Source organism: Mobula hypostoma, chromosome 10 (assembly GCF_963921235.1).
Source record: "Mobula hypostoma chromosome 10, sMobHyp1.1, whole genome shotgun sequence".
Classification (NCBI taxonomy): Eukaryota; Metazoa; Chordata; class Chondrichthyes; order Myliobatiformes; family Myliobatidae; genus Mobula; species Mobula hypostoma.
In genome coordinates this window covers 97,661,057-97,685,126 of record NC_086106.1, presented here as the reverse complement: position 1 = coordinate 97,685,126, position 24,070 = coordinate 97,661,057, and the positions used below count along the sequence as shown (strand labels likewise).

General features: G+C 35.9%; 1 protein-coding gene across 7 annotated transcripts in view; it reads right to left on the bottom strand.

Annotated features, from left to right (window-relative positions):
* Window positions 1-8,465: 8,465 nt before the first annotated feature.
* LOC134353064 (rho guanine nucleotide exchange factor 9) overlaps window positions 8,466-24,070 on the bottom strand; it is a 314,061-nt gene continuing 298,456 nt past the window's right edge. For all 7 annotated transcript variants that reach the window (XM_063060922.1, XM_063060925.1, XM_063060924.1 and 4 more), the window contains one exon: window positions 8,466-19,451. In XM_063060922.1, coding sequence (XP_062916992.1) covers window positions 19,270-19,451 — 182 coding nt within the window. In that variant the 3' untranslated portion in view covers window positions 8,466-19,269. The remainder of the gene's footprint in view (window positions 19,452-24,070) is intronic.

Here is a 24,070-nt window from a genome sequence, read left to right as displayed (position 1 = left end):
AGTTAATTGATTCAGCTCAACAGTTGTTACAATATGTTTCAGTGTCTCTGGCCAGAAAGGGTGGATTCTTTTCAAGTGTTTCAGGTTCTGATCTTCATTAAACACTACATGTGTGTTGTGATTTGGTGGATAAAAGATTATCTCAGCAAAGATAGTCCACAAGGATCACAGTGTGCCAAATGCAGATTTTCATAAGGGAAAAACCTCAGATTGAAATTGTTTTCAAGACAGGAGGACAGAAAGTTGAGAATTTTACTAAAGAAATGCTATCATTTTACTCCTCGTGGCACATTGATAGCTGCATGGTGTCAATTAAAGTTTTCTAAGCATGCACCATTTCAATAACCCTTTTTCTCTCTGATCCAAGCAATATCTCCTGGTTGCAATGGATAGGGAGTCCAGCATGAAAAAAATAAATGGAATACAGATATTTAATTCCCTTTTGCTTGTACTTTATTGATGCAGTTAAAATAATCATTTAGGAAATATTTGCAGAGTTGCTGAGTTGACTATTTCTGAGACAGTGTTACTATGGCATTATGGAAAGAAAGAACTCGCATTTATGCAGCCATTTTGCATTGTTTCAACATGCTAAGGTCGTGCACAGTCTAGGAAGAGTAGGGAAGTACAGAATTCAGCCTACATACTTCAAGATCTCACATTTGCCTTCTAGAATTGTTAACTACTAGGATCACCCATCCACTCTAATTTAAACAGGATTCGCTTTAATGCTTCATTCAAAAGATGACACTTCTGACAATCCATTACCTTCATAAACTGCACTGAAGTGTCAGTCCAGTTACTGTAATAAGTTCAGTTCCAATTTCCTGTCAAGTGAAATCAAGAGCAAGGAAACAGAGGGAAAATGTTTCTAAAAGATTTTTTTAATCAATTTATTTACCTGGTATAATGGAGACTTAGAAAACTGCTACCTTACAAATCAGTGTACAAAATTTAGAGATTAATCATCCCTTTGGTGTTTTAATCATCAAAATTTGCAATTCCCTTTCACATTTTATTTCCTCAGTTATCAACATGTCAAATTTCATTACTTAACCTTATTTCTTTGCTTAAGTTTGATAAGTTTTATTGTAGGTCAGCAAGATTACAAATTAAGGAGTGAAGGAATGCTAAATCATAAACAGGCCATGCATAAGCCTTTTTATAAGGACGTGCCTCAACACCCACCATTCAAAACTCTTCCATCTTTTGAGTTCAGTGAAAGTTTATTTTTGTTTCTGAATGTGTGAATAGCAACTGATCATGAGATTAGCATCCCTGAATATTACTCTGATATACCACTCACTGTTACAATAGATATAATTATTTCCCATTTAAAATGAACATTGTTCAAGAGTATTGTTTGAACACCGTTGTATTAGCATTTTTACATTCTTTGTGGACATTCAACTGATCACATAAGCAGGAATCTTCTAATTCTAAAGGAAGATATTGTCAAAGGGTTGATAAGGTAGATTGATATATAGTACTGTGCAAAAGTATTAGGCACATATATACTGTAGCTAGGGTGCCTAAGACTTTTGCACAGTACTGTATGTTGAGAAATGTGTTGTTTTGCAGAACATTGCAATACATAATAATAACTATAAATTACTATATATATAAATTAAATAAGTAGAGCCAAAGGAGAGAAAAAAATACTGAGGTAGTGTTCATATTGACTTACAGTACTGTGCAAAAGTTTTAGGCACCTGAGCTATATATATACACCTAAGACTTTTGCACAGTACTGTATACTAAATGCATGATCTATAACTGTTTGTCAGCTTGCTGTGCACAAATTTGGCAGAGGGGACTGCAAAGAATATCAGTGACGTATTCACCATTCCTGTTGTAACAAATGACTAGGGCACCATTCTCAGTCGAACAGTGTCATGTCAAGCAGCATCTGTGGATGCAAAGGGATAATCAATGTTTCAGCTCCACATCAGGACTAAGAGTGTACACAGAAAATAGCCAGTTCCTCTGGCAGTTTATGTTTGCTCTTTTTATCTTGTGACTGGAAACCAATGGACTCTGGTTGTTGACTAGTCCATCATAATGAAAGGCCTGTTTGGCCACTGTGGAAAATGTTGACATTTGTTATATGAGAAAAGCATATGATGGGATAAACTGATTAACATAAAATTAATGAATGAAAGCAAGAATCAGATATGTACTTGTATAAATTAAACTGCTTAATGTAAATAAGCAATTGAATACACAAAAGAGACTGCAGAATTTAGAGCAACAAACACATTACTTTAAAAACTCGTTGAGGAGTATCTGTAGGAGGAAAGGGATTATCGATATTTCAAGTTGAAGCCCTGCATCGGGATGTGTGCTTCAATTATTCTGCACTTCATTTAATTGGCAACATTTAATTGCAATTAAAGTTGCTGAACTTCTGGGTGGACTGCATTTTTCTGACCACCCTTTGCTAGAGATACAAGAAACTGTAAGTGCTGGAATCTGGAGCAACAGACAAGAAACCCTGTGTCAATCCTACTCTCTTTTTGTTTGCCTCCATCTGTCATTCTCCTGCCACCATCTCCCAATTTCACCCATGCTCCTCTTCCTTGCCTGTCATCTTTCATCCCTCCTCGGTCCACCTGTCACCTTGACCTGCATTCTCACTACTCCCTAAGCTGACCATCGATACTCCCAGTCCTAATGCCAATTCTGACCAGAAATGTCAACAATTCCTTTCATCTCTCGGATACTGCCCAACCTGCTGAGTTCTTTCAGCTGGTTGTTTCTTGCAAAGGAAAGGAATATTGCAGTTAAGATTGCAAAAGCACTGAAACCATATTTCAGTATTGGCTGACTGCTTACTCTCCCAATTGAGTATCAGAATTCACTATAAACTGAATAATTCCCAACAGGTCACAAAGTACAAAATAAGTAAAAAGTTGGAATCATCTATGAATCTCTTCTTGTTTCAAATTGAAAATGAATTCTGGTTGTAAGGGATCTTTTAAATGTAATCGTCCTGCACAATCTCACAGGAACTTAAAAAAACTCTTCTAGCATGGTGTCATTTTCCAAAACACTTCGTTAGAACTCACGTAACTGGAGAGCAAGCACAGAGGAAAGAAGAATGATGTAGCTTTTGAAGCAAGTGGAGAGAGATAATAACTCGGAGTGCTTTGTGAGAACTTCCCAGAGGAGATTACTAGGAGTGAAGGGAATACAAATGACTTTAATATTGGAAGATGCTCAGCGAGCTGGGTGGATTTTTGCACAGAGAATGAAAATTGTCAAAACTGAGCATTTACTTGGTTTGCGTTGAGTTCGAAGTTGTGTGATAATTGTGTTGGGAATGCAACAAATTGAGAACAAAGGAAGTGTAGAGCATGAATGCTGGAGAAGAGGGAAAAGTGCCTGTGCTCAATACAGGCCATCCTTGGGTTATGAATAGACATTGTCAGTCAATTTTGTCTGCAAGTGGGAAATGCATGAAAATCGCTCAGTCTGGTATCCATACCTTCATAATATTTTAAAGAATGGCATCAAAAGCAAAAGATAGATATGAAAGAGACAAACTTAAGAGAGAGAGAGAGAGAGACACACACACACAGACACAGACAGGTGAATGGGGGGGGATGGGAAGCAGAGAGAGAGAGGGGGTGGGGAGGGGAGAGAGACAGACAGGTGAAGCAGGATGGGGAGGAGAGAGAGACAGACAGGTGAAGGGGGTGGGAAGGGGAGAGAGGGGGAGAAGGGAGGGGGGAGAGGGGGGAGAAGGGAGGAGAGAGAGTGAGAGTGACAGACAGACAGGTGAAGCGGGTGGTGGGGAGAATAGAGAGTGAGAGAGAGACAGACAGGTGACAGGGTGGGGAGAACAGAGAGAGAAAGACAGACAGGTGAAGGTGGGTGGGGAGAAAGAGAGAGACAGACAGGTGAAGGGGGGTGAGCAGAAGAGAGACAGACAGGTGAAGGGGGTAGGAAGGAGGGAGAGAGAGAGAGAGAGAGAGACACACACACAGAGAGACAGACAGACAAGTGAAAGGGGTTGGGAAGAAGAAAGGGAGAGGGAGAGACAGGTGAAGGGGGAGAGACACTAATTCAGTTGTTTTTAGGAATTATGTTGGACCTTTGAATTTAATAACACGATGAGAGCATGTTTGTATGTGGGGGTATAAATTAGGTATGTTTAGGTAGCCACGTCATGCTGGGATGTATAGTGGGAAATGTATTCAGAACTGGACAAAGCTGGAGATATGAGGATTCTGCCAAAAAATAATGGCAATCCTCCTCAGCATCAGGTAACTTTACCTCCTGCACCTCAATGCAGAAGTACATAGCCTCTCTGGTGGATTGGAGAGACTATGAGTGGTAGACCAGACATTGCTGGTCTGCTTGGCAACTGGGAAGCATTGTAAGTGAAAGCCGGAGAGGAGGAAGCATGATTTGAAAGAAAATGGCAAGGAAGTGCATTGGGGAGGACATGTTGGAGGGGGACGCTAGAAAGTTGGTGATTAAGAGCTGGGAAGTTGAAGAGAGGCCAGAAAGGAATTGTTCCTGGCTCACAAGGAGCATTGAAAGAATTTTTATTGATTATTGAAAATGCATATATTTTGTTTCCTAGTTTTCCTCTTGACCAAGTGGCCAGCTCTATCTTTATGTGGGCATATAGATTGGCTCCTGCTGCTTTGCTTAGAAAGATGGAGTGGCTGTTTTCAGTCTTACCTGGGTAGACTAAATAACTGGGGCTACCTTTGTCTGGACAGACTGAACAGCTGAAGCAACTGATCCACCACATTGCCAAACCTATGCTTCAGAGACTATGAATTGATAAGTCCGTGCCCCTGGTCTTACACCTTAAACATTTGATGTAGATCCAGCATTAGCTCTCCAGTTGCATTTTCCCTTGTGTCTTCATTACTTAAGTTTCTGCTTATACAATATCTGCTAAATATAAAAAAATAGAAAGTGCTCAGATTATTTTTATAGCTCTGTATGTCACAAGACTGATGAAATGCTCCCTACCTGCTGGACACATGACTGGTTTGCTTGTGGACCCATCCCTTGGACATTGAGTCTTGCTTGAGCACTTGTGTTGCGTGACGCCAATGTAGAACATGCTAAGGAAACTAGTTCAGTCCCGGGCGAGGCGCAAGGGACCATAGAGAAAGTGGTAGGAGGACTGGACACATAGGTGGTTGAGGACAGACAGCTTAGTTATTCAGTGGGTAGTAGTCAGTAGGATAGGAGGGCCAATTAATGGGATGAGAGTCACGTCTCAAAAGTCAGTGCCTCAGGAAGACAGCATCCAATGTTAAGGACCCTCACCATTCAGAACATGTCCTCTTCTCATTACTATAATCAGGGAGGAGGTACAGGAGTTTGAAGACACATACACTCAACAATTTAGGAACAGCTTCTTCCCATCCACCATCAGATTTCTGAAAGATCAATGAACTCATGAACAGTAGCTCATTTGGACTATTTATTCATTTGCTTTTTAAATTGTAACATAGAGTAATTTTATATATTTATTTAACTTTTTATTGTAACTTATGGTAATTATTTTTACATCTTGCATTGTAATGCTGCCACAAAACAACAAATTTCCTGATATATTCGGTGATCATAAACCTAAATCTGTTTCTGACTCCGATGCTGAGTAGTGGCAAGCAAGTCATGTGAGGGGCAAGACAGTAGGCATGGGGAAAGTGGTGGTTGGTATTATTGGAGTGTGTTGGTGAGGGGTGATGGGTCAGAAGAATAACTGAAAGTAAATTACTTAAAGAGGACCTACCCACCTAATGCTCCCAGCAGAGAGATGAACTGCTTGGGGATCAAGGATATCAAAAGTATCTTTTCAGATATAAAGAGTAAAAGAGAGGCAAGAGCGGATATCAGAATGCTGGAAAATGACACTGGAGAGGTAGTAATGAGAGAGAAAGTAATGATGGGTAAAACAGAATAAATGCTTCGTTGTCAGTCTTCACTGTAGAAGACACTCGCAGGGTGCCAGAAATTTCTGTGTCAGGGAGCAGAGGTGAATGTAGTCACCATTATCAAGGAGAAGATGCTTGGGAAGCTGAAAGATCTGAAGGTAAATCAGTCACTTGGATCAGATGAACTACTCTCCAGGGTTCTGAAAAAGATAGCTGAAAGGATTGTGGAGACATTAGTAGTAACTTTTTTAATAATCACTAGATTTTGGAATAATTGTTAGATTCCGGAGGACTGGAATATTGCATTTATATGTCATTCCACTCTTTAAGAAGGGTAGGAGACAAACTACAGGAAATTATAATAAAAAACCTATAGAATACTAAAAGGCCTAGATAGAGTGGTTGTGGAGAGGATGTTTCCAATATTAAGAGAGTCTTGGACCAGAGGGCACAACCCAGGAATACAATGACATCCCTTTAGAACAGAGATGAGGAGGCTTTTCTTCAGCCAAAGGGTGGTGAATCTGTGGAATCCATTGGTTTATGGAGGCTAAGTCACTGAGTACACTTAAAGTGGAAATTGATCGGTTCTTGATTAGTAATGGTGTCAAAGATTACGGAGAGAAGGTAGGAGAATAGGCTTGACAGGGATAATATGTATATCAGCCATGATTGAATGTCAGAACAGACTCTATGGGCTAAATGGCCTAATTCTGCTTCGATCTGTTATGGTCTTGTGGAGGGATCATTTCTAAGTTGTGCAAAAATTGGCCACAGAGGCTTTTAGACAGTTGTTTCAACAAAGGTGATATTATGCAGCCTATCTAACGTGAAAAAAAATTCCAGAAACAGAGGCCAGAGGTGTGTAAAATTTTGTTGGATACAACTACGCAGTCTTCTACACCTTATGAGTCAAGAAACACAAAGGAAACTAGAATAAAAATTCTGAATGTACACACTGCAATTCCCCAATTTTCACTCATATTTTATTCTTCATAGAAATTGGATCACCCAGCAAACAAAATCACATCTTATGACCTGTTTTTTGGATAACAGTGCTTTTAAATCATCATGCATTAAAGCAACTCTGTATCCAAATCTATTCTAGGGAAATGTGCACAAATATAATAGCAAAATGCTAATGATGTTCTTCAGCCTGAGGCAAATATGAAAGTAAGCTTATGAAAAACACAGATGACACCACCACTGATCATATAGAAGTTAGAAAATCATAAGAAATGGGACCCCCTCTGTAAAGAAGTGTTTTGCATGTATTCTGTCTAAGAGCATTACATGCTGTTACAATACCTTTTGTAAAAAAAATTGGTTGTTATATTATAAATTATATTTTTCCATGGCACATGTAATTCAGGTTTTCTACTGTAATGATGCTGCTATTTCAATTCACAGTAATACGTGGACTTTTTTAATAGAAGAAAATCAGTTTTGAAAAATAATACTATGGAATTAGTCTTCAATATCAATTAAATGTTTGTGTTGTGCCTTCTGTTTGTTTCTAATCTCTCATTAAATTGCTATAATTACAAATTTATGATTTTTTCCCTCCACAATTTTGAGGCTAATACCATTACAGCGATTTCTAGAAAATAATAGTTGACTGCCTCCAAATTCTAACTCCTGATAACTGCCCAAGTGAAAAAGTGAATTAGTCTTTTTTTCTTCATCCCTTTCCATTTTTTCCATCTCATTCCTAAAGCAACATTCCACTTCCACTGACGTAGTTCCATTACCCTAGCTATGTTACAGAGCCTCAGCCAGACAGCCATTTTCCACGTGTCATTTAATTGTTTACAAGCAAGGCCAAACTCTGCCCTTCCCTGGCATCTTAGTGTTGTGGAATAGTAAAATGAATGAGGAACCTGAAGCTCTGTTCTCAATTTGATCCGATGTCCTTTGAAAACATACTCAAAACATAGAAAACACTCAAAAAGATCAAAATAAAGATATAATAACTCCAAAAATAAGATAAATGCCATTAAAATGCGGGCAAATAATTTAGAAAGTTAGAATAAAGTAAAATAAGTAAAAACTTAACCATTTTATCATAGGGTTGGCAACATTATTCAACTGATTGGGATCTTGTTTCTTATCCCAGCCAAGCACAGTGCAAATACAAAAAGTGTTTCTGGACCTATCTGCTTAGTCTGGCATTTCTCTACACTGGATCCCAAGGTAAGTGCATTGGTGGGTTGGGTGTTCAGTTCTGTCCTCCTCTGAACTTCAACTTGCTTTGCATCGGAACATTGGGCCACAAATATGCAGAAGTCTGACAGGTGGTCCAGCTGTAAGCTGCAGATGGCAACCACTTCTCTATGGAAGCGTTGGCTGAAGGAAGAGTTGATCCATTTCTTACCTAGTGGAAGGATTGGGGGTGGTGAGGCATCTAAATGTGATTATAATTCAGAAAATAACAGAAACTACCAGATACTATAATTTCACGAAAGGACTGGGAGTAAATCAACAAGAAAATGCAGCAAACTAAATACTAATTCAAACTCAGACTAATGTTTGTGGCAAAGGCACATACAATACACAAAGTAGCTGAAAGCATTTATTGTGTACATTGTGTGATTTCAATACAGGTACAAAACTATAACAAAATATTATTCAGCCACAAACATTATAATATACATACACAGGGCCTTAAAATAAAAATGGAAATTAAAATTCCTAAATCCGAGAGAGCAGTGAAAGAAAGGTCATTACCTATTTACACAGAAAAGTAAATGCTGAGGAAGCACCCAAGGCCATTCATAAAAATGCTGAAAAGCGAGTAAGCAGCAATATTGCAAAACATAAACCAAGTTATATCAGATGGAAAGATACTGGGAGGCTGATAATTATTTCACAGAATGCTGTCAAATATCCCTTATTACATTTAAAAACAATATTTGATTTAAAGGAATTTTGACTCTAATTCTACACTCCTTCATCTGGCACATACTCAACATATTTTTATTAATACACACAAACTACATTATATAGTTTAGTGTGTTTTTCTCCTCACCGTCTTGAAATGGCCAAATTATCATTTGAACTGGTTAAAACAGATTCCGATTCTTTAGTCGTTTTACTGACGTGAAAGTACCTGAAGTTTTCAATGTCTAATCCAGTCTGTCCCACAGTCTCAGAAAGTGAAAATATCAATTCCTGGTTTTCCTCTATATTCTTATTTTCCTTACGAGCTTGCCCCTTATTGCATAATATTTCATGCCTTCTGGTATAGTTCATGACAATGTATAAGGGTTTCACCTTCAGGAATTATTGAAGCCATGATCAAAATTGACCTCATTCAATATCTATGTGCAAGTACATTTATGCACATATACTGTACATGCTTTTCTGCAGGGTCAATAACACAGTGAACCCCCAAAAATTATCCATCACAGAGCTAGAATCTTCTGCTCAATATACTTCGGTGATGGCTACTATTTCGTACTTGAGGGAGCTCCCAGTTACAAACTTGAAACTAATGACAGAAGAGTTTATATAAACCATTATGAAAAATGAGAATTTGACCACATCATTCATTTCAAAACATTAAATTTTAAATTTTAAAAGCAATATTTATGCAAAGAAATCAAAATTGGATATTTTATATTTTCAGCTTCAAAAGATGATAACGCTAATATTTTCAAACCATTTTGCAGCTGCCTAGCCTAACATTGCATTCAGATTTACAGATGACCATGGATTCCATTGTGGACATAATTATAATTGTTTAAAATATAAATGGTTTGACGAAGAGTTGGGTATGCTCAACACAGTTTCACACAAATGACAAATGGTCTCCTTTGTGCTGACAAAGCTTGAAGAAAAAAAATAACCTTTGGAAATCAGCTGATACCTTTTTTTTTAATTCCAAGACGGTTTTAATGTATGTAGAACAACATTGACAAACATTCACAAAAGTTACAAAATTCTTATGTCTAAATTTGATAAACAAAATAGAAAGAACATTTTTTTTCTTTTCTAACATTACAGCACCAAGCTTACATTTATTTGGAACTATACAGAATGGGAGAGGATCTGTCTAGAGTTCATTTAGACAGCAGTTGCAGTGTGGTCGTGTCAGGCAAGTGGGAGAAAGGTGGCACAGCTACTAGTTGCAAACATCAGAAAATTGCAGGCAGTGCACCCATGATTTCTTAATGGCCTTTATCACAGAAGACAACAGCAGCACTACCCTAGGAAATCAGTTCTTACATGTCAACTAGTATTTTTTTAAAGCATATGCATTTAGTTTGGGAAATGTCGGAGGCTACTCAAACTGTAAAAAAAAACTTGAGATAAGAAATGTCCTAAGAAACTGCTAAAGCATCAGAAGGATGAGATTAATTTTTGTCATTCTTAGATGTTTATCTTCATTGATTTATGATCTTTTTACCCACAGGTCTGGTAAATACTGTAATTTGCCATCTACATAACATAAAATACAAGTATATTTCCCTTTTGCCAAGAAGTATCTTATTCTGCTTTCCAGCAAATGCTTAACCTTCTTAGAGAGAACAATGCATTATAAAAACATTAACACACACTGTATGCTAAATCTTGAGAGTGGTATTCAGATGAAGGAACTTTACTAGGACAATCAACTTGAGCATCACCACAGTGAGTACATTAGTTTTAACACAACTCAGAATTTTCTTTCATTGATAAAAATGAATTATACCACTCCAGGCAAGTCATAGCACTTAATATCAATACAGGAAGAAACCCATTTCTATAGAAGCCATCTGTTGTTCACTTCCAACTAAAATCACAGAAGACATCATTGACAATCAGCATGAAGTGACAAAATTATATTTCCCCTTAATATTTTTGTCTTGTTAAAACTATGCTATTTCATAGTAGACTGAGTACCTTGAAGGTTTGTGACTTGATTCTTTGGATTAGGATGGACAAGAAAAATAAGATATTTAACTTCTATATCTACAGTGAAAATTTGTTGAATTTCATAAATCCTTAAAGTGGTTTTTCATTGTTATTAATGCAGTTATGAGCTTAGCTAGATATATATTTGCATTGCAATCTCTTGAGACAACTTCTGAGTCAGACAGAATTTGATGATGCATTAAGTGTTTAATGTGTTTAATTTGTCCTTGCACCTGATTTTTTTTAAAGTATTCAACCTAAACTTGCAACTAGTGCAATGATGTGAGTTTACCTTGACTCATACCAATATTATAATCATGGAAACAGTCTCATCACTGCCAAAAGTTAACCAGAGTCAGGATTCATATCGAGAACAAATTATGCGGGGCCGAACAATATTATTATCTGAACATCCATCACTCACTAATATTTGGAATTATTCAATTTGTCACCCTTTCTTCCTCTGTGCCTAAAAGTTCAGTAAGTTATTTCCAATTATGAATTTTGAACACAAAGGTTACAACAAAGGTCTGGTAATACAATTAATAAAATTATTTAAGCTTCTATATAGTAATTTTTAATGCTGATTGCGTAAAATGTACAATTACAATCCTCTTGTATTTAACCCTACCATTATTTGAGCAAGTCAGTACTAAAATCTTTTATGATAGGAAATTTTAACTGTTCCTACTCAGTAAAATTGAATGAGAAAGGAGTAAAAATGAAGTAGCAATGTATTCATCTACGTTCAATACTGAGCTCACTGTTGCTGACTTTTATTGCACTTCTAGACACAAGCAAGGCTCCATAGTTTCCAAAATGGGCAGAATAAAATTTGGTAATGTCAGGTCTCAGCTTCAATTTGAGTTCTGGCTGTACTTTGTAGTCCTGTCAAAAATGGATCAAAAGTATAAAAGACTATCTAAACCATCTAAAGTTTTATGCAGTTGCAGCTCTATAAAACTCAGGTTAGACCACACTTGGAGTATTGTGTTCAGTTCTGGTTGCCTCATTATAGGAAGAATGCTTTAGAGAGGGTGCAGAGGAGATTTACCAGGATGCTGCCAGGATTAGAGAGCTTGTCTTATGAGGAGAGGTTAAGTGATCTAGATTTTTTTTTCTTTGGACTGAAGGAGAATGAAAGGTGACTTGATGGAGCTGTAAAAGATGATAAGAGGCAAGAATGGATAGCCAGCAACTTCTTCCCAGGCGGAAATGGTTCATATAAGTAAGTATAATTTTAAGATGATAAGGGGGATGTCAGAGGTAGGTTTTTTTAAAACACAGAGAGCAGTGGGTGAATGGAACACCATCAAGGTGTAGTAGTAGAGGCAGATACATTAGGGATATTTAAGAGACTTTTAGATAGACACACTGGTGAAAGAAAAACGGAGGGAATAGCTAAATTGATCTTGGACTAAGTAAAAAGTCTGGCACAACATCATGGGCAGAAGGACCTGTACTATGCTGTACTAGTCTATGTTCTATGTTTTATCTAAACTTTACTGTAGCTTCAGGGATCTAAATAGTATTCCTTTGGTTCACAATAGAAGTGGTCAGGCACTCCCTATTCTAGAAAACCATCCCAACCCCCAACACCTGCTTGCTTTTGATGAAGAACCCATCTTCAATTTTTAATCAAAGTGTAGGCAAACAGTTAAATGCCAGCTAATTTTCCCATCATGTTCACTTCTGGACATTTGATAATATCTTTATTAAGACTTAATTGTTACAATTTACTTTGCCTCATTCCAACATGTGACTCCTTAAACTATTCAACAGAACCTCACTGTTAAAATCATGCCAGAGAATTAGAAATATTAAATAATCTATAGATTTATAATCTAATTTGGCATGTCTATACACAGCATCAATAATTCTCTGACCATTTGTAACCGGTTAGTTGCAGGATAAAGCTCTCTTATTTGCCTGACAAAATGCCACAGTTCCAAACAACCTCTACTGTGTAATAACAAATTTACATTTCTCAATGCCAATATTTTTGTGCTGTTTAGGGATAGCGTTTTGCCTATGTTGGAAGTGGACCAAAGATTCATAAATTAATTTCATGTAGAACTTTTACAGCCAACAGACAGAAGAAATCTCGATTCTACAAGAACTGACCAATTTGATAAAAAAAAAGGGTAACGTATGAAGGGTCTAAACCTTTCCATTACTCTGCCCTGTCCCTGATTAACATAATCACTTTGTACAGTTTTTAACTAAGTTGCAGGTTTCCCTAAAAGCTGAAAATTGTAGAAATTGTTTCATCATCAAGTTCAGATTTTTTTTGTTGGTGGGTGTAGTTACTGAGGGATTGGAGAAATAATTTCTAATATTACAGCCAAGCAATCCACTTGGCATCATCACATAGCAGTATCTCTGTAAACTATGTAATATACAGTAATTAATTATTATAACTAATCATTTCATTCTCCACATTTCTCATAATAACATTTTATAACTCTGGTATAGAGAAAATATAATTTTGTTAAAAAAGGTATTAGAGTATAAAGAATACAGATATACACATTTAGGTAATTATGGAGAAAATACAATTATTTATAAGTAATATATCTGCCAACTATGACAGTTGTAATATACTGAAACTAAATTATGAAGTTTTATTAATACATACATACAATACGATCGCTGCTTTAACTGTGGGATAAATTTCATGAAATGGCATACAAAGGAATACTTTGTGAACATATTTATTGCTAAACTCAAATGGATTGATTTTAACTGATTGATAATTAAAATATTAATTGGACAAACTTTAAAATTCAATGTAAATGTGTACTATTTGATTGTATGCTGATTTAGCTTTAAGCAAATAAAAGCTACTTGCTTTTAAGTTTCAGATATAGTGGGGGGTACTTAAAGTGAATGAGCTATAGACATATCCTTTAACTATCTTTTTTTAAAATTCATGATCCTTCAACTATATTCTGCGCCAGTGAACATTCAGATTTGACTCTCAAATCAATAAGCTTTCAGCTTTCCACAGAATTACGTTCAAATGACATGCAGGGATCTAAATTTTGTCCTTCAACTCATTGCCAGTATAATATTTTTATAATTAACAAGACAAAAAAGTCAAAGTCTGTCCCGAGCCATATGAACACATGATAATGATCTGCATTTCTTTACTTGAAGGAATCACTGGCAGAAGTTTAAGTAAACTAAAGAATACTATCATACTCACAATAGGAGCTGGAGATAAATGTGTGTATCTTGGGGCTATCCCTCTTCCATTCTATCCCCGTGACTAACACAGGAATGAACCCTTATTCAGCAGAGGGCTATTTCCATGAATGTGTGTTCAATTGTAACTATCCATTTCTAAAAACTGACAATACTCATTAATGATCCCTTCTCTTAGAATACTAGCTATTTCCATCTAGGAATTGCATATCCAAGCTCCAGTCTGCTGAAGGATTCACTTAGGAGTCACAAGCTTATCTAAGTCACTAGCAACCGGAATCTAACATTTTCATGTTTCATTAGTTCTTTTATCATGCTATGGGTTTGCTTGTAACAAGTGGTCAGGATTTGCACTTACATTTTATTAACTGGTGGTGGATCATTCCCTAAAATGGTTTAACTACATAACACCTCATAGGCCTGATTTTATTCTCACAAGTCAATGAATATGTTGTAAAAAAATGATCACTCCCTACTTTGTACATAGTTTTCTTCTTTTGATTGTTCTTTCTTTCCTCTCCTTTCTATAAGTGTATACCTCAGATAAATATTATGTGGAGATTTGTGACAAATATGATTATATGATATATATATATGTACAGTATCTGAAATACATCTTATGGAAATATTTGTTTGATGATGAACTTCAATAAAAATAAATTACAAAAAAAATGATCATGTGTTGCAAAAACAACAGTGACATCATGCATTACTTCCAAAGGCATCATGCATGCGTTATTTTTTTAAAATTCAAACAGTAATTTTGTAACATAAACAGTGTGAGTCCACGAAATAATCCTGTTACAACTAATATCTATCTACATCTTTAAAAATGACATTCTGAGCAAAATTCTGCTATTCTACAACCTGAAACTAAATCAAAATGCTTACTGAAAGACTTTTTCAACTAATGAGTGTCACGCTACTGGCTTTAACAAGACTATCTAATCATTCAGTTGAGCACCTGTTCCATGGCATGTTGCAGTCTGGCACTGAGAACCACATTTGTATTTTGCAGAAAACAAATGTTGCCTTGCACATCAATAACATGCAAGTCCTATTTCTTTCTTATGAATACAGTAGAGGCTGTCAAGACAATATTTTATAACATTGTAATTGAACATTGCAGTTGGTATGACTTTAAATGCCAGTGCAAGGAGAAGAATTTGACTCAGAACATCTCCCATTAAAACACTTGAATAGTTCTATGTCATTTACAAATCCAATGCTTAAAACTTTGTAACTACAAGGACTAGAGTTCATAACTGAAGCATCAACTTTTCTTGATGCAATAATTCACATCTACATTGCATGGATTTTTTAAAAATGTTCCTGTCTCTTGCTAGCAGCATTCGTTTGTGTCTTGGCTTTAGTCACAAATCAAATATCTATTTAATGATTATATCTCTGCTTGAGTTTCTCAACTGTAGAAAAGCAACTCTTCTCACATTTCTTTAAATGCTGATTTTGAATACCCAACCCATCCAAACCTAATTCCTTAAGGCTCAGCATTATTGCACGGACTATGTTTACCTTAATGTGCATTAAGAGTTAACTTTAAATAGTGCCACACTGCCATATTGAGATTGTAATTGTCTTCAATAAGGAAACATTTCACATAAGAAATCGTAAATTTACAAACAGAAATGAGCAGCCCAATTTAGCTTCATGTGAACTGAAAGGTTGAGACACTTCACAAGTAGGAGTTCATTGGAATAAACTTTACAATTCTCATTACATAGACTATGTAATAATGCCAAATAAAATTATGGAAGCAAGGTACAAAGACCAATATATGTATACATTTGCTTCCATAGTTGAAAATTGTGCAGAGCATTAGGATTTGCATACACTTACATGTGTGATTGAAGGGTGCGATTCAAAACCAATAGCTGCTGCCACCCAATTTTGTGGTATAAACTTACCTCGTTGAGTTTTTGCAATAAAGCAAAATAGAGGGGTATTAGTGAGTGACTAGTACAATAACGCAATTAGTCCTGACATCATTAACAATGCTTCTAAGCATTGAACACTCCACCCTGCAACAATGTAATCCAAGATATAAAACATCTGATTTTTAGTTAACCTCACAAATACTCATTTCTGTTGGATAGTAACACTTGTGGGGAGGTACAATTGCAAGATACAGACACTGCAATGTCATTTAATTTCGTATTCAGTCAAAAATCAAAGTCCTCATTAATGAAAAAATATTCATCTTTGTTTCTTATAATCTTGTTGATAGTCTTTATTTCGGTATCTGTTAGCAATGTACCAGAACCTTTCTAAAAAAGCCATTCTGCATATCTCAGAATAGACACTAGTGTCTGCAAATCAGTCTGCCCTTCCCAAATCACTGTCTATGTGCACCTAACCAGACAGTGATTGGAAATGGGAATGCTAGACTTTTTATTATTGTCTCTTTAGTCCATGGCTGTTGAAATCAGTTCTCAGGATTCCATCTTTTTACCAAGATTAAATCATTCGGCACAGACTAAGAATCATTCCTAGCACCCTGTCTCTACAGCATAGTATTGTATTAGATCATTATTTCACACACTAAACCTCAAATGTACTCCATGACATGAGGGCAAGATGTACTTCTTGTTCCTCCGTCATAGAGAGGTGAATGCATTTAGCAAAATAGCTAAAGCTAGCTTAATGATACCCAGAAATATATTTGTGGTACCCTCTCCCCATCCATTAATTTTCTTCCCTTCTACAGATAGTCATTTTGCTTTCAGAGTGGTCGTTGATTCAGTGGACTCCATTCTCCTGCCCCTCTATTGTGTGAAACTAGTGGGATCATGGACCACATTGCATTTCTGTCTGCTCACACAGTCATTCCAGTCTGAAACTGAAATCTCTGAGTCGGGCCACATATTGGAGGAGGGTACTATAGTCAGTCAAGACCTAAAATGGAGAACCTTTTTGGTCTAGCTGGCATTCTCGACCCTTTAATTACTTACTGTAAAGAGCATAAACTGGCATTATTAGTCAGAGTCATAGAGGACAACAAGACAGAAACAGGCTCTTTGACCTATCTATTCCATTCTGCCTAGTCCCATCTACCTGCACCTGGACCATGGACCTCCATTACCCTCCCATCCATGTATTTATCCAAACTTAACTTTTGTTTTGATCAATATTCCCCTGAGAAACTTCCTGTTCAATATTCTTGGTCAATTAGTAAGATGCCACGAGCATTATTTTGGTCAACCGATACAGTCACTAGACAGTGTACTCTACAAAAATTTCATTGATTAGCTCTGGAGAGCCTCAAATTACCCAGAATGGGTACACGGGCCTCATTCTTCATATGAGTTACATATGATGCTGGTGTGTTTTACATTGTCAATCACTAAATGCAATGCATATTTGATCCAACTGACAAGTTGGCACTGCTTGTTACTCTTACCAGTAGAGGCAGATGCTGAAGAAACCAGGAAACCAGACTTGTAGAACTATGTACCAGTCAATCACTACTTTATATGGCACATCATGCAAGAAGTTACCTGAGCAAAGAGCTTGAATATGGTCAGACAGAGGCCACAGCTATTACAATGAAATTAAATAATTCAATATAGATGAAAAAAAGCAAGCCACTAAACTCTCTAAATGGATAGTAATAACATATTCCTGGTGGCCTATAACTTTAGTATGAGAAAAAACATTTTAGATTAACCAGGACTTTTGCTAACTGCCTTTGTTAAGGGCACCAACAGCCTTTAATTAGGAACAGCACAGAACAAACAATCTGTCAGCTGGCATCTAAGTGCCCGTGTACATAATCATATACGAACAAATTTCATCTTTGTTGAATTTGCTTCTACATTTTTGGCACTAATTTAATAAATATTTAATTATTTAGATTGTTAGAAAATAATATCTAGCTATGGTTATTGGAAAAGTAGCTCTGTAGTTCTATAAAAATGTCCATTTCAAAAGATTGGCTAGTTTATCATTTTATATCATGTATGATTTCATTGTATGCATTGGAAATGCAAAATAGTGAAATTTTAGCACATCACAAAACAAATGTTTACATCACTAGTGGCACGAAACATTTTTGTAGAACAATAGTTAAAGATAACTTAATTCCTTAATTTGCAATGGTTCCTCCATAACCTAGTTTACAATCTATGTTGTGCACTGTTCAATCCACAGAACTCTAATGAATTGCAAACATTTCAGCTAAAGTAGTCCAAAGATATTGTAGAGAAACCACATGGGATCAGATGATTACTGCTATTCCTGTGGAAGGATTAGTAAATGTCCAAAGATGCATAAGGTGAAGTACATATTAACTGATAACAACAAATAACTGTTGGTGGTATATTATGCCTTTCAACTTAATTTTAAAGGGTTAAAATACAACTTGATTAGTTATTAAGCCTTATTAACTGTTAAGTGTAACACTGCAACAGACTTGGACCAAAACATAACAAAGAATGTCAATTATATTAAGCAATTGATTCTCTGGTCAAAAGGTTATAGTTATATATCCATTCTGTTGAAAGATTTTGTTGTACTGTCAAAGTCAGTTGGCTTCTAAACCAACTAAGGACAATGATGGCAAAGGATTGGCCCTGTCAATTAACTCTTACTTTCTGAATAATTACATACTCCATTGATACTAGTAGAAATGGTGTGAGTTATTCCGAAGTTCTTTAAACAGAGTTTGAACTGTTCATTCAGTACAACATATCATATCAGCACATGGTTATATATTAAATCATCAAAAGCATGTTTATGATAATTATTCATTAAAATATCTGTAAGTATTTTATGTAAAACTGATCAAGCAACAAAACAGTCACACTCAGTATATATGTAATAAGCTTTTAGAACAACCGAAGCAAGATGCGTGTATATGAACGTGTGTGAAACTGTATGTTCCTGTCTGTCTGTGTCTATCTGCATTTGTATCTGTGTCTGTGTGCCTGCGTGTATACAGCTGCAATACAGTACACTAAGGAGCAAATCTAGATTCACATAATCACAAATGATGTAATGCAATGAAATTCAGTTTTCCTTTCTGACTTTCTGTTGTCATATATTATATGTTTTATGAACAGTTGAGTCACATTAAGAAATAATTCGATAAAATGTTGTTTTGAACCAAGGCTCAGCAGGAAAGGTATCAGTAGATGTTTAAATCAGCTAGATCCATGATCCAAACATGGTTTGTTGGTCCACACTTTGTTGTTAACTGCCAAGGACATGTCACCGGCTAGTTCCTCCCAAACAACATGGCCTGTTACTTTTTAAATGGTGTTAACCTACTGAAGTTCTGCCAGAAGGGAGACTGACTGCGTTTAGGCTCCGTCAGTTCATACATTGACCCCTGAGGTATGCCATCAGTGAGCAGGAAGTTCCTCTGATGAAGAGGATCAGGTGGTGCTGGGTATGAGGGAGGTAATGACCTTGTGTAGTTCACTCCTGAAATGAAACAGAACAGTTCATTGAATATTGTTACATGACAAACCAAACTTGTTCAAAATATAATGTTTACATACCAGTTTGAAGGTACCACAGCATAAGAATCAGAACTGTCAGGCTGGTTAACAGTTTCCTCCCTCTGATTGTTAGAAGTCTTAACACCCTACTGTCACTCAGCATACACGTACACCCTGCAGCAACAACACCCCCCCACCCCCCAAACTAAAGGACACACTCTCATCCTGCACCGGTCACTTTCCAGCTTTTATTGCTGCTGTTTCACATATTTATACGACTGCTTGTTTTATTATAACAGTGCCAGTAACATTATACTGTCTTACATAAACATGCTCCTTGCATTTTATGTCAACCTGTCAATCGTCAGGCCATTTCACTTCAGGGTCTTGTGCTAATACTATTTTGTAGACTGTATGCACTGGATCATAACTGTAAGTGCTGTGTGTGACTATATGTACTGCGTTTTGCATCTTGGCCAAAGAGAAACATTGTTTTATTTAGATTAATACATGTGTATGGTTGAATGACAATAAACTTGAACTTAAATATGATACAATGAGGTCACAGGTTTAACTCCAGTAAACAAACTGAGATTTTCACCATGCTCCATTTGCTACCAGAATGCAGCAGAAGGAGACTTTGGCAGCAAGAGGCTCTCATCCCATTTTGCCTCAGAACTTATTTGGCCCTTTTCAACTGAGCTATACTTTCATGCTGAACAACACTAACCGACTTTGGTTTTGTCCTGTCACTAAGTTTGGGAAGTGAGAAGTAATGCAAGAGGGTCTAAGTTAACACTTTGAGAAAACCCCAGCAGTGTTCAATCTATTCACATGATATACTGACCTTGTGCTTACAAATTACAAATGTCCGCATCTTCCATTACAGAAACTCTTAACTTCCCACATGGGTCTCATTTTCCTGGCAGCAATTTGAACATTATCTGTGTACAGAAATCTTCCTGGATGTCTTTCTTTTCTTTCTTTTTCAATATTTTTATTAATTACTTGCATAGACAAATACAAAATACATTATGGTATTAAGGAAACAGAAACAAGATTGAATTGCCCCATAACTATGTATAGCAAATTAACCATAATATTGAAAAGGTATATTTTATTCTAATCTAAAGCAAAATCAAAACCCCATAACAAAACAGAAAAAACAGCTGTTTGGTTAAAAGAAAAGGAAAAAAAATGTGACATATAGTCGTATATTCAAACATATAATAGCCATCATCATTGCTGACCAAATCAAAAATTGTGAAAGTAGTTCTAAAAAGGTCCCCATAATGTGAAAAAATCTTGTCTAGGTATAGAAATAGAACACCTAATCTTCTCCAGATTTAAACATGCCATAACATCAATCAACCAATGGGCATGAGTAGGCGGAGCAGCATCTTTCCATTTAAACAACAAAACTCTTCTGGCTAAAAGAGAAGATAAAAGCCAAAACATGCAAATCATTCAACTTAAGAGTAAAGTCACTTCCTCCAACAATGCCAAACAAGGCAGTCAGAGGGTTGGGTTTAAAGTTTACTTTAAAAACCTCCAAGAAAGTCTGAATACTTCTTTCCAAAATTTATCAAGCCGTGGGCAGGACTAAAACATATGAATTAGAGAGGCCTCTTCGACATTACACCCATTACAGTATGGAGAAAAATCTGAGTAAAAACAAGAGAGCTTTCATTAGCCCTTTAGTACCACGTTTTCCTGAACAACTTGATAAGAGTGTTGTAGACTTGTTTCTTCAAATGAACCCCTTGGGTAAAGGTTTAATTTCTACTATTTGTGTCAAATTTATGAATCTCAGACGAGCCCCTTGTGATAAAATTAAAATTGCTTGGGAGCATGACTTACGTTTTTCTTTGTCCGACAAGGTTTGGGATTCAGTTCTTAAGTCAGTTAATTCAATTTCTTTATGTGCTCGTCATTGTCTTTTGCAGTTTAAAGTTGTCCACAGGGCTCATATGTCTAAAACCAAATTGGCGAAGTTCTATCCTGGTATTAGTCCCTGGTGTGACAAGTGCAAAGGAGGTGAGGCTTCCCTTATTCATATGTATTGGGCTTGTCCTACTTTGTAAAAATTTTGGAAAGATGTTTTTTTTAACTTTATTTTCTATATTAAATTTCAACTTGGAACCTGATCCTTTGATCGCTCTTTTCGGTATTTCTCGAGACTCTGACAAGCATTTGATGTTCGTCGTTTAGCCGGCATTGTCTTTTGCCTCTCTTTTAGCTAGATATGCAGTACTCCTTAAGTGGAGAGATGTAGTTCCCCCTACCCATTACAGTATGGAGAAAAATCTGAGTAAAAACAATGGCTTAGGGATATTATGTCTTGTTTAGATCTTGAAAAGATTTACCATTCACTTTTTAATTCGGACATAAAAGTTCCATAAGGTGTGGGGACTTTTTCTAGAATATTTTCATAATTCCCACCTAGATTGATTGGTGTATTTTATTTTTCTTCCCTTGATAGTCAGATTCCGCATTTCCAGCTTTCTCTGATTCTTTGATTAGGTAGCAGGCTGCCTTTTTTTTTTATTATTATTCATTTCTCTTTTTGCTACAATATATAGTTCTGAGGTGATAAAAGTTTCTCTCAAATATTTATACTTGTATTATAATGGTTGGCTTGGAGTTGGATAGTGGGTAGGTTGGGTGCTTTCCTTTCTAATTTTTCATTTTTTAATATGGGTGACTTGCTCATCTGTTAAGACATGTATTATTGCTATTTTTGTCTGTATTGCAATGACCCTTCTAATTATATTATTGATTTTTTTTCTTCTACGCTGTAGTTTGTAGAAAATCATAAATATAAAAAAAAGCAAGAGAGCTTATCCTTAGTCATATAGTCTCTATGAACCACTTTAAATTGTAAAAGAGAGTGACGCACACATAACGAAGAGGTGTGAACAAGTTTAAAAATTTCATTCTAAGTATCCTCATCAATTGAAATCTGTAGGTCATGTTCCCAGAGGTTTTTAATTTTGTCTAACGGAAAGTTTCTCAATGCCAAAAACATACTATAAATACTAGAAATAGATCCATTATGAAAAGGTTTCAAAGTAAAAATTGTATCAATTAAATTCCTGTCTGGACATTTAGGAAATGTATAAAGTTGAGAACGCAAGAAGTCTCTAATTTGTAAATATCCAAAAAGTGAGCTTTACGAAGATTGTATTTAATAGATAGTTGATCAAATGAGGAAAGACTATCTCCATCAAACAGATCCTGAAAACATTTAATACCTAGTCTATTCCACTCTTTAAAAACTACATCAGTCAAAGAAGGTTTAAAAAAAATTAGAAAAAATGGGACCAGAGAGTGAAAAACTAAATAACCCAAAAAACTTTCTAAATTGTAACCAAATCCTCAAAGAATGCTTAACTACAAAATTATCAGTTAAATTACTTGAGGATAGAGGAATTGAACAACCAAGAAGAGAAATAATAGAAAATTTATTTACAGAATTAACTTCTGAAGAAACCCAAACCGGACGGACGTCACGATTGACATAGTATATCCAAAACGTAAGGTAGCATATGTTGACTACCTAGTAGTAAAAACTAAAATCGTGTAGGGCTAATCCCCCATTTTTTTTTTTAGCTTTCTAAAGATGAACTTTGTTTAATTGGGGGGTTTTATTCTTCTATAAGTAAGAAGATATAATCCAATCTAAAGAGTCCAAAAAGGGTTTAGGAATAAAGACAGGTAGGGTTTGAAATAAGTATAAAAGTTTAGGCAGGATATTCATTTTAATAGAATTAATACATCCAATCAGCGATAAAGAAAAGGGAGACCAATTTGATAGTACCTTCTTAACATATTCCAAATAAGTGATAAAATTTTCTTTAAAAAGAAATTTATAATTCTTAGTAATTGTTATACCCAAATACGTAAATTGATTTCTTACAACTTTAAAAGGAAGGTCAGAGTTGACTGATGCCAAATAATTCAAAGGAAAAAGTTCACTCTTATGAAGATTAAGTTTATATCCTGAGAACTGACTAAATTCAGAAAGTAAAGAGAGTATTGAGGGTAGAGAGGACTCCACATCAGAAATGTAGAGCAAAAGGTCATCAGCATAAAGCAACACCTGGATGTCAGCTATAAGTTTGGATGCTACACTATTGAAGCAGTCTGTGCATCTGAAATCTTCTTTTATATCTTTCATTTTCCTACGAAGCTCTGTAAGACTGAAAAAATCTTTAACAGTGCTACTGGCAGGAAGTGTGATTTGAAATGTTCCTCATAAATACCAAAATGCTGAATCTAAAAAAGAAATTCCTTTCAAAGATGACAAGTGAAAGGCTGTGAAGTAAGTTTAAATTGTCCCCCAATTTTGTGAGGTCAAGTACTTTAATTTAGAAACATAAATGCAGATTCTGCTGTTGTAATAACATAAAACTACATAGCTCTGAAATTGAAATGAATCTTTGGGACTTCCATGTACATATGGTTCAATGTGGAATCGCTAAGCCTGTTTGCAATGATTCATTGCTTCTTTGTGGGTTGTGTTGCTTACAGATTCACCAGATTCAAGGAAATCATTACAACTGATGTAAGTTTCTGCTATTTATAAACTAGTCCGGCTGC